General features: G+C 35.1%; 1 protein-coding gene across 9 annotated transcripts in view; it reads left to right on the top strand.

The window, feature by feature from the left end:
* The window catches only part of SCAF8 (SR-related CTD associated factor 8), a 110,588-nt gene that overhangs the window by 44,379 nt on the left and 49,089 nt on the right, over nt 1-17,120 (top strand). For 7 of the 9 annotated variants that reach the window (XM_070417420.1, XM_070417421.1, XM_070417428.1 and 4 more), the window contains 10 exons: nt 15-146; nt 421-533; nt 2,120-2,313; nt 4,883-4,983; nt 6,904-7,017; nt 7,841-7,997; nt 10,024-10,157; nt 11,637-11,781; nt 13,290-13,358; nt 16,751-16,969. In XM_070417420.1, coding sequence (XP_070273521.1) covers nt 15-146; nt 421-533; nt 2,120-2,313; nt 4,883-4,983; nt 6,904-7,017; nt 7,841-7,997; nt 10,024-10,157; nt 11,637-11,781; nt 13,290-13,358; nt 16,751-16,969 — 1,378 coding nt within the window. Of the gene's footprint in view, nt 1-14; nt 147-420; nt 534-2,119; nt 2,314-4,882; nt 4,984-6,903; nt 7,018-7,840; nt 7,998-10,023; nt 10,158-11,636; nt 11,782-13,289; nt 13,359-16,750; nt 16,970-17,120 lie in introns of those variants that run through there. The other 2 variants (XM_070417424.1, XM_070417426.1) reach the window with 2 other exon arrangements.

Genomic DNA, 17,120 nt, shown 5'->3' with positions numbered 1-17,120 from the left:
TATATTCTCAATAGGCAACCCCTCAGGATAGTCAAGAAGGAACATTTGGATCAGAGCATTCCGCGTCACCCTCACAAGGGAGCAGTCAACAGCATTTCCTTGAACCTGAAGCAAATTTGGATGATTCTATAGATATTCAGCAACAGGTAAAAAGTAAATGCTTTTTTGGGTCATAAATTTATAAATTAGAGAAAAATATTATAAAAGACGGTAATTTTTATTTTAGGTAGAATATTTTATTATCCATTTTATGTAAAACAATAATATCCTGAATGTTTTTTCTCCCTACCTAAGCTCTGCACTCTGTTTTACTATTAGACATTAATGCTACTATATGAGTAGTTTGTAAGAAAGAAATGTCAACATGTACTGATTCTAAACTAGGCATTTTGTTTGTTTGCTCTTCTTTTGACTATTAAGGACATGGATATAGATGAAGGGCAAGATGGAGCGGAAGAGGAGATCTTTGAACAAGAAGCAAAGAAAGTGGCTGTTCGCTCGAGATCAAGAACACATTCACGCTCTCGTTCAAGGTTCTACATGATATTTAAAAATAGTTGTTTGTAAACATTTAAAATGTTGGCTTTATTTCTTTGCATCAAGATGTAAGGAATTTTTTTTTCTTAGAATTATATCTTATATTGTCTCAGAAAGAAGTAATTCAGAATTTGCTAAACAGAAAATAGTTTGTTCTGTTTTTACTTGGATATATCTGTGGTCATTTATTTGAATAATATACATGAATCACAGCCATATCATGAGACCTTGATTTTGGATTGTGTCTGATTATAGTTAACTAGAGGCCCGGTGCATGAAATTTGTGCACGGGTAGGGTCTGTAGGCCTAGCCAGTGATCAGGGCTAATCAAGTTCCCTGCCTCCTGGCCTCCCTGCCTCCTCCTACCCTCACTTCCTCAGCACCCTGCCACCACCGCTGCCCGCCCCTGGTGGTCAGCGCACATCATAGCGAGCGATCAAACTCCCAAGGGGACAATTTGCATATTAGCCTTTTAATAAATAGGTTATTATATAGGATAATATTTTGATGATATCCACCTTTTAGGATATTGATGTCTCAGAACAACAGTTAAGTCAGGGTGTGGAGGAAGTGTTAGAAATTCTATCGTATTTCTCACATTCCATTTCATCTCATAATACCACCAAAAATGATCATAAAGATAACACTACAAAAGTTTTATAAACAGTAATCATAATATCAAACTATTATAAAATATCCTATAAATTTTTTTTGTGAGCTTTTCAACATGGCTAAGGCACATTAATGTACATGCTCATTCAACTTTGAGTTGGATGGTTTTTCTTAACCTCGTAAATTTTTATGGAGCATGCATACATTGGCTTTACTACAAACTGCATTAAAATGGAAGGTCATTAGTCTTTAACATTTTTTACCCTATTTTCTACACATGAGTACCCTGAAAATCTGAACAGTAAGTAAATACTAGAAGAGGGAGCAGTATCTTTGATCACCTTTTCAGTCATTTCTTGTTTGTTTCAAGATGTTATGAGTATTTACCTCTACTAAATGAGAGCCTGACCAGTCAGCTTTCTCTAAACCCATCTCATGTCACTGAATTATTTGGCTAAAGAAGTTACGTTAGTTATAATTTGGTTGTAGCACAGTGGCTTCCTTATTTGTCTTGTAGCTCCTCCTTAATAAGCAGGTTGGAGAAGTTGAAAGCTTGTAAGCAGAATTACATAATGGCCTAATGCTCTGTTGGAAACATTCTTTGTTTCGTAATTTTAAGAATGTAACATCTACATCACCTAAAGGATCTTTTTATATTATTGGGTTTTTTGTCCCTGTTTGTGACTCTTGGAAAAATAAATTGAAACACTAAGAGAAAGTGAGACCCTTATGGGGTCTCATTTTCCTGTTTTTCATGGTTGTGGATCATAACCCAGACTCAGTAAGAATTATTGAAAACAAATATTTATGACTCGTGTATTTGAGAAAATGCATATTTAATACTTGATTATAGTTAGATTTTTTAAGAGGTAGATAAATATAAAACAACCCTTTTTTTCTCTCTCTTCAAAGTAAGAAATTTAATATAAGAATAACATTATCATTAGTAGTAAAACAAGATTTTTTTTAGGTCACCAAGAAAACGAAGGTCTAGGTCACGGTCTGGATCTCGAAAGCGTAAGCACAGAAAGCGATCACGCTCACGCTCAAGAGAAAGAAAGAGGAAATCATCACGTTCATACTCCAGTGAAAGAAGAGCTAGAGAAAGGGAGAAGGAGCGACAGAAGAAGGGGTTACCTCCAATTCGGTCTAAAACATTAAGTGGTAAGTGACAACATGCTTTTACAAACTTTGGTGTCAACAGATACTAAGAAAATAGTTATCTGCTACAGAGCCTCTAAATCTTACTTTAATACTGAGACTTTGCAAAGTGGTTTGGTAAATGAGTAATTTTATCCTTGGCTTTTGTCATGTGATAGGGGAGAAAAGGGAAAGGAAGAACAGTTTCTACTCAAATACTAAGGTCATTTGAGAGTTAAAATTTTTTAAAAATACGTTTATATTGATTTCAGAGAGAGGAAGGGAGTGGGAGAGAGAAACATCAGTGATGAGAGAGAATCATCAATTGGCTGCCTCCTGCACGCCCCTTACTGGGGATCGAGCCCACAACCTGGGCATGTGCCCTGAGGGAATCACACTGTGACCTCCTGGTTCATAGCTTGACACTCAACCACTGAGCTACACCTGCTGGGCCTAAATTTTTTTTTTTTAATGCATTACTAAACATAAGACTTGACTAATGATATATAAACTGGACCAGGCATAGTGTCTTTACATGAACACCGTGACTTCTTTGCATTCATGTTCTAACCAGTTAACCACCAGGTAGGTCTGTAGGAGTAATTATTGTAGGAAGCATGTAAATTTTAAAGCTAATTATAAACTTACTGAAATAGTATTGGAGACATTCCGATTGTATAAATTTTGCCTCCTCTGTATGTTAATCTACAATGTATGATTAGAACAAATTTGATAGTAGTGGGAGTTTATTTTAGGAGAGGGCTAGAGGAGAGTTCATGTAGTAGGACTGTGAGGTACAGGAAAGTAAGTTGTAATTAGTGCCAAGTTCTGCCTGGAGGATTCTTAGTGGGTTATATAACTTCTAAGGTGAACCAGCAGACTGCAGATGGGCAAATTACATAAAATTGAACAAATTGTCTTTCTTTGCAAAGAGCTGAACATCAGTCAGGTGATCTGATTTCCAGAGGTCTCCAAATATATTCTTTCTGTCTTGGAAATAGATAAATAATTGGTATAACTTATAGTACTGCTGAAGCATCTTGGAAATTCAGGCTTCTAATTAAAGGCAGTAGCCACCTGCTTACTAGGTTCTGGCGCTTTGAGCAATCTTTGGCTATTTTGCTAGAATCTTATCTGATTATGAGAGACAGTGTTAATCTAATGTCGCTCTAACTCACTCTGACAGTTTTTATTTATCTCTTAAGGTAAGGGACACTGAGGGAGCCGAAGGTGTGACCATAAAATCTCTTCCATGCCTCTTCCCATGATTACATTTAAGGCATTCAGAATCTCCAATTTTAGGATATAGCTTTTACCTGGTGTGTCTTTCATGTAGTTCCTCACCTAATTTTTCATGTTGCTACCACCATTTACATAGTTTTGACTATGGAATTTATTTTCTATTGTTGTTTTATTTTCATGGGTAAACACAATAAAAACAAAACAGAAAGCACATAAAGTATGGTGAGAAGGATGTCTCATTTTTTTTTAAAATCTCAAATCTCTCCGTGGAAGCAATATTAATTTTATGTGGTCCCAACACATTTTAAACACAGGCAGTAGTTTTCCCCTACCATTGGTCCTTAGAACACAAGAGTTTTTATGAATAGTCCAGAGGATATGAAACATCAACACACAGTAGCATTCTGGGAATCAAGTGTCTCCTCCTCCTGGAATGGAGGAGACTCGTTTTTGCTTTAAAGTAAAGAAAAAGATGTTCAGGAAAAGGAGATATTCATGGAGGCATGAACAGTACAGCTAAAAGTAGACAAGATGTCTCATGTGTAACATTTGTTTATTAATTGGTAGTGGCTTCCAAGTCTTTTATTGTAACAGTTAAGGAGTTCTAATTCAGTCTTTTGCTCTTCGTATTTTCATGGAAATTATTATTTCCTTAAGGATAGAATACAGTTTTGAGATTTAAATGTTAATTAGAGACAAACATCCATTTAAACTTTCCAGCACAGAAAAATACTTCAGTCCGGCCAGTGTGACTCACTGGTTGAGCGTTAACCTATGAACCAGGAGTGTTAGCCTATGAACAGTTCAATTCCTGGTCAGGGCACATGCCCGGGTTGCGCGCTCTAGCCCCAGTGGGAGGTGTGCAGGAGGAAGTCGATAGATGATTCTTTCTCCCCATTGATGTTTTTCTCTCTCTATTCCTCTCTGAAAAAAAAACAATGCACATTTAAACAAAATACTTGAAAGGTACACAAGATTGCAATGAAAAGTGTTTTGAAACTTTGTTCCACATTAGAATTACCCATGGTCTTTTAAAACTCCCAATTTCCACTATGTCATACTCCATACTATTCATCATCTTTACAGTGGGATCCAGGTACCCAAAGTGATTCAAGTATGCAGCCACGCTTGAGGACAGGTGACATGATAGAGATTAGCTTGGCATAGATGCAAATGGATAGATACCTAGGATTTTAGTTGATTTTAAATAGAAAAGATAAAAATGTCAGTAAACATGTATTTTAAACATGCTGTCTTAAATTTTAATGTTATTGTTAGTAGAGCTACTCAGCTCCTTAAAAAAAGGAACTGTCTACGTGATTTAGGTCATTTGCCTCTTTTTTCTTGACAGTGTGCAGCACTACCCTCTGGGTTGGTCAGGTGGACAAGAAGGCAACACAGCAGGATTTAACCAACCTGTTTGAAGAGTTTGGACAAATTGAATCCATTAATGTAAGTATCACATTTTAAATTATAGTTTAAGGTTAAAAAAAAAGAATAGAGTTTTCACTCCTACCGAGAGTCACTTTGGTTTCTACTTAGCCTAAGTGTATCTGTCCGTACACATCTTTATAAGGATTGTTCAACTTTGATCATTTCTGTATACATTCTGCTGTTTATCATCTTGCTTAATTAATTTTTAAAATGGAATTCTAACAAAAATTCTTTTTTTATAGTAGTCAAACACTTGATCCCTAAAAACATTGAATTTTGAGTTAGTGGGAACTAGTGTGATCTAGTTTAATTCCTTTTTATAAAAAAGAAACTGAGTCCACAGAATTGTAATCCACCTGCACATGAGCACACAGGTAGTGTGGAGACACAGCTGGATTTTGAGGTCCCAGTCTTTTGTTAGCCTCTTCTTTCCTCCCTTTCTCTTCTTTGTCTTTTCCTCTCAAAGCCAACCTTAAACAAGAAAACCTGTGTGGCCAGGGCATGTCCAGTCACTTGAGTTTAACTCTTTAACTCCTCAACTTGATTCTTTCAGTGGATTTGCCCCGCCCACTCTTCTTTGAGTAGTTTCTTCTTCCTGAAGGGCTGCGCTAAGGATGTCCGACTGTAGCTTAGGCCTGCTCCCCGTTGGCAAGTGGACATCCCCCGAGGGCTCCCGGACTGCCAGAGGGATGTCTGACTGCCAGCTTAGGTCCAATCCCCCAGGGAGCAGGCCTAAGCCAGCAGGTGGTCATGCCCCAAGGGGTCCCAGACTGCGAGAGGGCACAGGCTGGGCTGAGGGACCCACCGAGTGCACAAATTTTTGTGCACCAGGCCTCTAGTAGATAATAAAATACTTTATGTGGGGGGAAAGCATAGTACTTACAACCAATAGGCACTGAGTTTTTTTGTGCCTATTTTACAAGTGATAAAATCCTGGATTTGAAAAATTGATGTAAGATTTAGAAGACCTTTGAGGACCAAGAAAAGTTTGTTAGATTTAGCATTTAGTAGATTATTTGAGAGCTTGAAAAAAATATTTTCAATTGGTTGGTAAGGAGTTGGGTCTGTATCATAAGATTTGAAGAAGTATGTAAGGTGTTAGGTAGATTTCACTTTTGAAAGGTTTGGTATTACAATGACAGTAGCTTGAAGTGTTAGCAAGACTGAAGGAAAGGTTTTTATTTTTAACAAATAGAGTTTATGAGATATTGGGTAATAATAAAGGGATAGAATACCTTTTGAGTTCTTCAAAAGAAAGTGAAAGGCTCTGTGTGTTTTTTCTGAATTAATACATTAAGGATAATTTTACGATCTGGCAGTCTATTGAATAGTTAAATGCTTTGTAAATAAAAGCCTCAGATCTTTACAATGAGGCTATTTTCCCGTTCATTTTAAAACCCACTTCCAGAAGTACGTGGCCAAAATTAAGTTGTGTAAATTCCAAAGCTTTAGTTTTATCACTTATTGTAGTTTATAGATTTTGTATTAAGGTTAAGATACCCCAAACAATAGTTCTTCACACATCACTCACTATTATTTGGAAAAATTGAAATAATAATGTGAATAAATTGTATGCTTTCAAATATGTGGGCCATACAATATTATTTTCCTTTTATCTTGTGGTATTGTATGCATGTTTGTATACTTTTTAAAATAGTTCTTTATTGTGTATTAGATACACTTTAATTGATATGTGATGATTTAAGATTTTGCATCCATCATGGCTTAGAGTGAGACCAACTAGGTTTTGGATTTTGTTCTTTGTTTAAAACTAAGTAATTAGTTGTACATGAATTGAAGCAGTAAACAGCTGGAGGAGGAAAAGGGAAATGATTCCGTATTCATCAGTAGTTAATGTTCTTTTTCATGAAAACCATAAAATGCCAGAATGAATCGTCCTCCTTATATCCCTTCTAAAGGAAACATTTTTTTTAATAGATGATTCCTCCCAGGGGCTGTGCTTATGTCTGCATGGTTCATCGACAAGATGCATTTCGGGCTCTTCAGAAGCTTAGTTCTGGATCATATAAAATTGGGTCCAAGGTCATTAAGGTGAGATTGGGGTAAGGGGACACATACTTTTGCTTTATTGGATTATTAGGATATTTCTGTATTTAATTGATTTTTAAAAAATGTTTAATGGGCAAAATGCAACAGAAATTTATTATTTCAGTAATATTGAGTACTGAATTAGATATAGATAGATTAATACCCAAAACTTTAGTCAATTTATATTATTAATTTCTCCTTTTTAGCCTATTTCATACAACCCAGGCCCTTATGAAGGTTTTATTTTTATTTTCCTTTAATCTTTAAACTGAGTAATTATGTATTTTTCCATTTTTACCTCGTATAACCAATTTCTTCGATTTGGAGATAATTTATTCCATCAGTTTCTGTAACTGAATTAAAAACGTTAATGTAACTGCTTTCAATGGAGGTAATGTGCCCATGCTTTGTCATTTTATGGCAGAGTGTTTCCTGTAAACTCCAGTGTCACTGGTCTCTTTTCTGGAGTACCAAGTTTTTGTTTAAATTATAATAACTATTCTAATTATCGATAATGTAACTTGACATTTTTTATGGTGAAAAGTAGATTTGGATATTGTACCTGGAAATGTGTTGTCTTAACGTAAGAAGTGGAAATAAATTTCATAAAGACAATCCCAATCTAAGGCAGTTTTTATTTTACAAACAAAAACAGAACATGAAAACTTTTCATGGCTGCTGTTCTTTCAGTAGTAATGCTGTGCCTGTCCAGCTGATTTTTAAAACTAATTTTATTTGTATTTACAATGTCTACATGTTTTTTAATGTTTTGCCCTGTTTTTACAGTATCGATAAGCTTTCTGTTTCCTCTCCTAATTCCTGATAGATTGCTTGGGCTTTAAACAAAGGTGTAAAAACAGAATACAAACAATTCTGGGATGTGGACCTTGGAGTTACATACATACCATGGGAAAAGGTTAAAGTGGACGACTTGGAAGGTTTTGCAGAAGGAGGCATGATTGACCAGGAAACTGTAAATACTGGTAAGAACCCTAAAGGTTGTTTTATGTTTAAAAAGCACACTTAAATGTTTGTAATTGGTAAGATAGGGTGAATTGTGTTTATTCTATTTCCTGGCTTCTTTCCTCCAAAAAGAGAAAAAATATGAAACACTTTTGTGTTCAATGTATATGTTTCATGGGTTCTATTTCATTAAGTGTCAGAGTAGAGAGAAGAGAGTATTTTAGAAGTCTACAAATGTAGCATTTTTAGTGTCTTTAACAAAGTTTTCCTCTTCAAGACGAAGAGTTATATATTGTGTATATGGAGGTTTTTTAAAACTAAATATTTAATTCCTTGAGTTTAAATGAGAACTGGAGATTTCATAAGCTTCTTTGAAAAACTGCCTAGATTATTTTGATTAGTATCCATGTTGAGAATGGTTCATATTCATGTGATTTGAGAATGCTTATGTGCCCATACTTTGTCATTTTATGGCAGAGAATCATTTGCTTTAACCAAATGATCTTCTGACATGCTCTTTTAAAAACCTTGTCTTTTTTAAAAAATATATTATATTGATTTTTTACAGAGAGTAGGGGAGAGGGATAGTTAGAAACATCAGTGAGAAAGAAACATTGATCAGCTGCCTCCTGCACACCTCCTACTGAGGATGTGCTGCAACCAAGGCACATGCCCTTGATCAGAATCAAACCTGGGACCCTTCAGTCCGCAGGCCGACGCTCTATCCACTGAGCCAAACTGGTTAGGGCAAAAACCTTGTCTTTTTATTTTAAAAAATGATTAGCAATTATAACCAGTAAGAATTCTTAAAATAATTGAAATATGCTATATGTGTTATTGCTTCACATCTTTGTAGCATAATAGCTAATTTTTAGAATATTTTTGTTCTCAGGCCAACTCATATATTCAGACACTTTTCCAGTTTTCTTCTTGTCAATTTCTCCTTTTACTTGATGGATGTTGCTCCAGAACATGTATTCATTTACTAAATATTTTAGTTCCTGCTGTGTGCCAGGCATAATTTTAGGAACTGGGATTATAGCAGTAAGACAGACAGACAAAAATATTTCATGCAGTGCACGTTGTAGTATAGGAGTTGATAACCTATAGTCCCTGGGCCAAATCTTGTCAGCAGCCCTAGTCTGTAAATAAAGTTTCACTGAAACAAAGCCCCGCTCACTTAAGTTTATCTATTTTATATGACTCCTCCCCCCATTACTTTAGTATAGGAAAAGTTTGCCCACCCATGTTCTAGTGGAAAGGTAGATCATGAACAAAAGAGATAAACTATACGGTATTTCTATGTTTCTAAGTTTTAAGAAGAAAAATCAAGGGGAGATAGGCGGTCTAGTTGTGGAGCTATTGCAATTTTTATCGGTTAAAGGCGCTATAACGGAGAGGGTGATAGTTGAAGGGGTGAGATGTGCAGCTATCTGGGGAACGCATTCCGTATAGAGGAACAGCAAGTGCAAAACCTGTTCAGAAATCAGGAGACCAATATGGCTTGAGCAAAGTAAGTGAGGAGTGCGTAGTAGGAGATGAAGTCAGAGAGATACAGAGGGGTGAGCTCATGTAAAGTCTTATTAGTCATTATAATGACTTTGATCCTTACTCTGAGGGAGATGGAGAATCATTGGAGGAACCATTAGACCATTCTATTTTTGCATTGCTGTATTTTCAGAAATATTTTTTGGTATTGGGTTAGTTCTTGATGGTTTTCCCTTGTGACAAAATATAGAATAGGTGGGTTCCTCTTGTGTCAGACAGCCTTTGAGATACATATGTATTATATCCCTTCTAAGTGTTTTCTTTATACCAAATATTTTAGTGTTTTTCATTTGTATCTCGTGTCACGCTTCTTTGGAGTCCTAATTAGATTTATCTGGGCAAAACCTAAATTATCACCTATAGCTATGGACCCATCTTAAAGATAGATGTGCCAAGGTAGATGAAGGACTTAGGCAAGCATGAAATAAGTATATACATAGAAATGAAATTTAAAGTTGCACTTATCTAGAGGAAATCAATTTCAAATATTTTATTTAGAATGGGAAACTGTGAAAAGCTCAGAACCTGTTAAAGAGACGGTCCAGACAACTCAGAGCCCACCTCCTGTTGAAAAGGAAACAGTGGTCACAACCCAGGCAGAGGTTTTTCCTCCACCTGTTGCTGTGTTACAGGTTAGTGCTGGGTGTTTTTGTTGTTGTTTTACATTTCTGTTTTTACTCATGTATTTACTTTCTAAAACCTGGAGGAAATTGTCCAAAATGCAATAAATAAGAGTTTACGCAAACACTTTCTTAAGAAGAATTTTTAGAAATGATCTAATTCATATTTAAATGCTTATTTATAAAACAGATGATTACTGATTGCCTGCTCTGTGGCATTTATTGTTTTAGGCACTTGAGATTAGTATACATCACTGAAAAGAACAAAAACAAACCACAAATCCCTGCCCTTAATAGAGCTTTTGTTCTCCAAAAGGGAGACAGAAAATATAAAATAAGTTTATGAGATACTATGGAAGGAAAAAGATAGTATAAGGATGATCAGCTTGGGTAGATGTGACAATCTTATATAATAACCATTTGGCTATCCAAGGAAAAGGCTCATGCTTGGTGTGTTCAAGGAATAGCAAGTAGGCTAGACTAGTATAGAAAGGACACCTCTAGAAAGACTTTGGTTTTCAGTCTGGGATGTGGATCCTTTGGAGGATTTTGAAGGAAGAAGTGACATGATCTGGCTTAAAGTTTTAAGGGATTGTGCTGGCTACTATTTTGAGAATAGAATAGTGGGCATTGATAAAAGCAAGGGAGCCCGGTGAAAAGACAGTGAGAGCAATCCCAGTGAGAGATGATGGTGGCTTAGACTAGTAGACTGATAGCAGTGGAGGGAATGAGAAGTAGTCAGATGCTAGGTGTATTTTGATGTTATCACCAATGGAACCTCATGGCACAATTAGATTTGAGTTGTGAGGAAGAGCAGAGGGAAGGTTTTGGTCTGAGAAATTGGAAAGATGGAGTTACTGTTATCTGAGAATGGGAAAGACTGTGGAAAGCATTTTTGGGGGGAGGACAATTGGAAGTTAGTTAAGTTTTGTGCATATGAAGTATCTTTTAGACAACAAAGTTAAGATGTTGAATAGACTGTTAATATAATAGGGATTTTAGAAGAGAGGTATGGCTACAATGCAGTTAAATATTTGGGGATTACTGTACCTAGGATGAGTACAAGGTATTTATGCTAGGAGTAGAAAATAAACTTATGAGAAATTGGAGTAATTTTAAAGTTGTTATTGACATGCCTCCTAGGTTGCATAGCAGAGTTAGGTACTATAAACTTACTGGGAGATGGCAATTTAAAATTGAGCCTTATATTCACTATTCAAATAGGTGCCATTACTTTATATCACTTGAATATAAGATCGATTTCACAATCTCCACATACACTGTCTGTTGAGAAATAGTGCCTTGCTTTTACCCCAAGTAGACTGACTTTTACAAGTATTCAAAAAGGAAAGGAACAAAGCAGCTTAATATAATGGTATTTGTTACCTTCCTAAACAAGAAATAGAAATAATTTACCTTTAGGTGTTCCAAGATGTAATCATTGCAGATGGATAAAATGATTTATGGACTTTTTATTTTCTATCCACGAAGATTCCAGTAGCACCAGCTGTGCCTACAGTTAGTTTAGTCCCACCAGCATTTCCTGTGTCAATGCCGGTTCCTCCTCCTGGATTCAGTCCATTACCTCCACCTCCTTTTCTACGAGCAAGTTTTAACCCTTCACAACCACCTCCTGGTAAGGAGTTTTTGTCTTATTAATGGAACTCTAGAATATCATTTCTTTTTCCAGGTTAAAAGGCTATAGTGCAGTGATTTTTTAAACATTAGCATGTTGGAATCACTGGGAAGGTATGTTAAAGCACAAATCGCTGGTCAGCCTCTTTTTGTTGGGGACCACACATTAAGAAGCATTGACAGAGAAGAAATGGAATCCTTTAAAATCATTGAAGTGCTCTTAAAATAATTTAATATTTATGATGAAATTGTTATATATTAGTTCTTTATAGTTATTATTCATTGGAAAGTGTGCATTAAATTATATATATTTTTCTCCAAAAAATCATTAGGGTTTCCATTTTGACCTTAGAAATAATATCTTAAAATGCTAATTGAATTCATAATGCATTTTGACCTAATTGTTGATAAACAAAAGTTCTTGAAATCAGTGTTTCTAGGTAAAAACTATAGATTACTTAAATAACACATACTAATTACATATAAGTAATTGCTTATATAGAATTATCTGTCTATTTTAACAAACAAGGTACTATACTTTGATATTTGTAATTTAAGCTCTTAGCTATTAAATAGAGTTTCTAAAAAATACTAACAAGGCCAAAAAATGAATTCATTGTCTGAAAATGCTTGTAATTTGTTTGTCTTATGACATAAAGTTTTAAAATTACAGTTTACTACGTTAATTTGAAATTGATGCAGATTTTAATAAGAATTTTATTTTTGTATATTTTAAGTATTTGACAATTTTGTCAAAATTTTCAGTATTTGTGATTAAAATTTATTTTCAGAAGATATTATAAACTGATTATTTCAAAAACTATACCGCTCAGACTTTATAAAGTCATTGTCGAGCATTCATTTGTTGAAAATCACATCTCTTTTTTTTCTTATCTTCAGCAACTGTTTTTTAATTCAATTTAATGATAGCTCTGTATTTTAAAAATTCAAGGAAACAGGTTTATAGTTTGATTATTTAGTATTGAAAATCATCAAACAGCCAGTATTAAATTGGAGATTTGTTTCAATGCTCAAAACATAATATAGTAACATCCAGATTAAGGAAAATAAATACCTTATCTAGTAGGTAAACATTATATTTATCAAAGAAATATAATAGCACCTTTTACAGATGACATTGGTGCATATAATGTTATCAGCAGCTTGAAATGCAATGTTTAACTCCCCAGGTAGTCACCATGTTAACATATAAACAGGTTGCCTGGCCTGTAATCTTTAATTTGATAGCATTGTATTGAGTGTCACAGAACTTTCTCTTGATGAGGACCTCTGTGCATTGCTTTAGCACACTCTATACTAAGGATCAAATAAGGTAGTATATATAAAAATAATTTTTAAAATGGAAAGTACATTCACAAATATGAGATTGTAGTAATAAAAGGCTTTTTTTAAGGATGTAGAATTTGATTTTTAGCTATTGAAATCTTTGCTTTAAAAGAAGTAACTTTTCTTATGCTATTTTATTTTGGGTCTTTTTTTCCCATGTAGGTTTTATGCCACCTCCAGTTCCACCACCTGTTGTACCACCGCCTACTATTCCACCAGTAGTACCAACATGTGAGTTTTCTGTTTTAGGATTTTCTTAATTCATGGAGTGTTAATGTGTTGTTTCTCATTCTTTTGAAGTATTGTTCTTTTTTATTATGAAAGTTTTTAGAAACACATTTTTTTGTTGTTGTTAAATGATTTCTAAAAAATTTAACAATATCATATGTCAGTCCATGTTCAGATTGGCTTTCTTGTCTCAAAATGTCTTTTTATAATTGGTTTATTTTAGTCAAAATTCAAAGAAGGGTCTCTACATCTTATTTCTGTGTGTGTATGTATTAAATACCTTAATCTAGAGAAGTACTGCCCAAACCTCCCTTTCTTTTTCAATTCTTTTTTAAAAAAATATGTTTTTATTGATTTTAGAGAGAGGAAGGGAGAGGGATAGAGAGATAGAAACATCAATGTGAGAGAGGAACATCAATTGGCTGTCTCCTGCACACCCCTTACTGGGGGTTGAGCCCAAAACCTGGGTTTGTGCCCTGACCGGGAATCAAACTGGTGATCTCTTGGTCATGGGTTGATGCTCAACCACTGAGCCACACCAGCTGGGCTCTTTTTAAATTCTTAATACATTTGATTGATTAAAGAAACAGTTATCTTCCCTATGCAAAATTCCAAATGATGTATTTGGGTTTTTTTTGTTTATGGTATTGAATTTATCCCTCTATCTCCTTGAATTTCCTATGAATAGGAAGTTTTTAGCACCAAAGGCTTGCTTCTTTTTTGGTGAGAATCCTTAAAGGTGTGGTGCCTCACCTCAGGAGCCATGCAGTGCCTTCTTTTCCCACTTTAAATGATGTTAAGATGCCTGGTGATTAAAAACGTTTCCCTCAAATTTGTATCCTATGGTTTCCATCCATTGATCACTATTACTTAAATCTAATTTTCATTCATTTCAAAGTGGTGATCTTTCGAATTTTATAATTCTTTGCATATTGCTTAACTAGAATTTTTCTATAAAGAAAAACTTCCTCTTATCATCTAAGTGTATCTAGTTTACCTTGACATACAGTTGTACATGCAGATGCTAAATTATTTCCTGTAAATGCCTTTTTTTCAGAGTAATGAGTTAGTTCTATATTAATTCCTATCCAATGGTTGAAGCTGGAGAGGATTTCTCTTATTTCTCCTCCTCTTTCTCTCCCTTTCCCTCCCACTACTTTCTCCTCATTTTCTTAAGTGTTTATGGATTATGGATGTTTGCTTCCAAGCAGTTGCATTCACTTTCCTCTTTGCATTTTCGTTCCATTTTCTTTTTACAAAAATATATTTTTATTGATTTTAGAGTGGAAGGGGGTGGGGGGAAGAAAGTGATTGAAACATCAATGATGAGAATCACTGATTGGCTGCCTCCTGCACACCCCCTATCAGGGATCAAGCCTGCAATCTGAGCATGTGCCCTGACCAGGAATCGAACCATGACCTCTTGGTTCATAGGTTGATGCTCAACCACTGAATCCCCCTTGGGCAGACTGCTCCATTTCTGACAATGAAAGACCTTTGATATTGCCTCTGGATCTTTTGAGATGTTTCTGAGAGCTTCTTAGTTTCCGCCAATGATGGCCTGGTGGACTTTATTGTAAAGAGAGTGTATATGGTAGAGAGCTCCCCTTTTGATAATATCTATTTCTCTTCTTTTTTTAAATTCTTAACTCTCTTTTAGTGTTTAGACCGTATTAGGATTCTTCTTTTTTTGTTATTGTTGGTTGGTTAAGTAGGAAGAATTGTTTAGTCTTCCTGATAAGTTTTTAAAAAATAATGTAAATATTTTTATTGGTTTTTTTGTTTGTTTGTTTTTTGTGGGGTTTTTTAAGTGAGGAAGGAAGAGGGATAGAGAAACTGGGGTTCAAGCCTGAAATCCAGGCATGTGCCTTGACTGGGAATCGAACTTTTGACCTCTTTGTTCATGGGTTGATGATCAACCACTGAGCTACACTTGCCAGGCTGGAAAAAATTTTTTTTAAATTTATCTTTATTGTTAAAAGTATTACAGATGTCCCGCCTTTTCTCCCATTGACCCATTCCACCCTGCTCCCACTCAGAAGCCATATCTGAATTCACTATTCATAGAGACTTAGGGAGAAAAGGAAATACCATTGTGTTCCAGATACTCTCCTATTTACTCACTCGATCTCATTTAATTCTTAAAATTTGCATTTGTGAGCCCAGGTGGTTTTATAGCTTTCTTATGTGCTAACAGTTTGTCCAGATAATTTAGAGCTAAATATGAGGATAACACAGTTCCTAAAATCCCCAAGTAAATGATTTAATAGTATTGTGATAAAAATTGGGCTGAAAATTCTAATTGCTTGATTGTGGTTTTATATTCCTTTAATTTGTTTTTTAACATATAAATAATATAAACATTTAAGGGGTTTTCTACACATCCTTTTAAATGGAATGTTTATACCTTTTTTATTTGCAGTCCACTTTATCTCCTCCCATCTGATGAGCTCCTAACCTCATTTTACAAAAAGTTGTGAATATAAGAACCCCAGCCCATTCTAATTTCAGGGCGATTGGGTGGATATTCATTCTTATACATATTTGCCAGTCTGCACTAATCATTTCTATATATTCAGAGATACATGTGCTAGCTTCCTTGGAAAATTATGAATTTTTTTTTGTATTGCTGAGATTTTCTTAAATTACTGGTCCTTATTTTACTAAACATTTTTGTGCAAATATTTCTAAAAATTTTTTAAATTAAAAAATAACATTTTAATCTTTATGGTGACTCATTTGTCATTTTAAGCCTCAGTTATTACACAATGTGCTAGGTCAGTGGTCGGCAAACTCATTAGTCAACAGAGCCAAATATCAAAAATACAACTATTGAAATTTCTTTTGAGAGCCAGATTTTTTTAAACTTAAACTATATAGGTAGGTACATTGTTATTAACTTAATTAGGGTACTCCTAAGGCTTAGGAAGAGCCACACTCAAGGGGCCAAAGAGCCACACGTGGCTCGCGAGCCGCAGTTTGCCGGCCACTGTGCTAGGTAATACAGGGGTGCTATGAAAGAATGTAGTTTTTATTATAAATGAAATAGAGGGACCAGAAGAAAATTCCTATAGGAAGGTCCTCAAGTAACTTTGTTTCACTCAATGTTGTTTGGTAACAATGTTTATGAGATCCTTAGGAACTTAACACTTGTTTATATCAACTAGCCAATGGTTAGTTACACCATTTTAAAGTCACAGAACCTACCGACAACCTTAAGTGAGGACCTACAGTATGTTGTTAATTGAGCAATCATACCAAACAATTGGGGAGAGAGGATAGGGAGTCATTTAAAAGTTTGGCAAGGCCATTGTTATTCATGGTTAATATTTTAACTTAGCACATGAATGATGAGATAATTAAGTCTGAAATACAGTCTCTCACTCTTTAAACAGCTTTGGTGCAGCCGCCATTATCCATGACTCCAGAAACTGTGAAAGAGGTTGGATTTGGTAGCCTTGTTTTACCAGGTGGTTCTGTTGCCAGCAGTCTTGCTCCTTCCACTCTGCCAGCTGGAACTGTTTTTAATCCTCCCCCTAAACAAGCAGAGCCTGAAGAAAAAGTACCTCATCTTATAGATCACCAGATCTCTTCTGGTGAAAACACCAGATCAGGTAAAAACTAAAATGAAAATCCCCAGAAACACATAATTAAATCATAAATACTGCTTCTGTATAGTGGTGTTTAATTCCGAGGTGCCATGCATTTGTAACCAGTTTAATGCACAAATATTGAAATGCAGTTTTCAAAAAGATCACTGTCCTT

Source organism: Myotis yumanensis, unplaced genomic scaffold (genome assembly GCF_028538775.1).
Source record: "Myotis yumanensis isolate MYYU_CA2020_CCGP unplaced genomic scaffold, mMyoYum1.0.hap1 SCAF_6, whole genome shotgun sequence".
Lineage (NCBI taxonomy): Eukaryota > Metazoa > Chordata > Mammalia > Chiroptera > Vespertilionidae > Myotis > Myotis yumanensis.
This window is presented reverse-complemented; position numbering and strand designations above follow the sequence as displayed.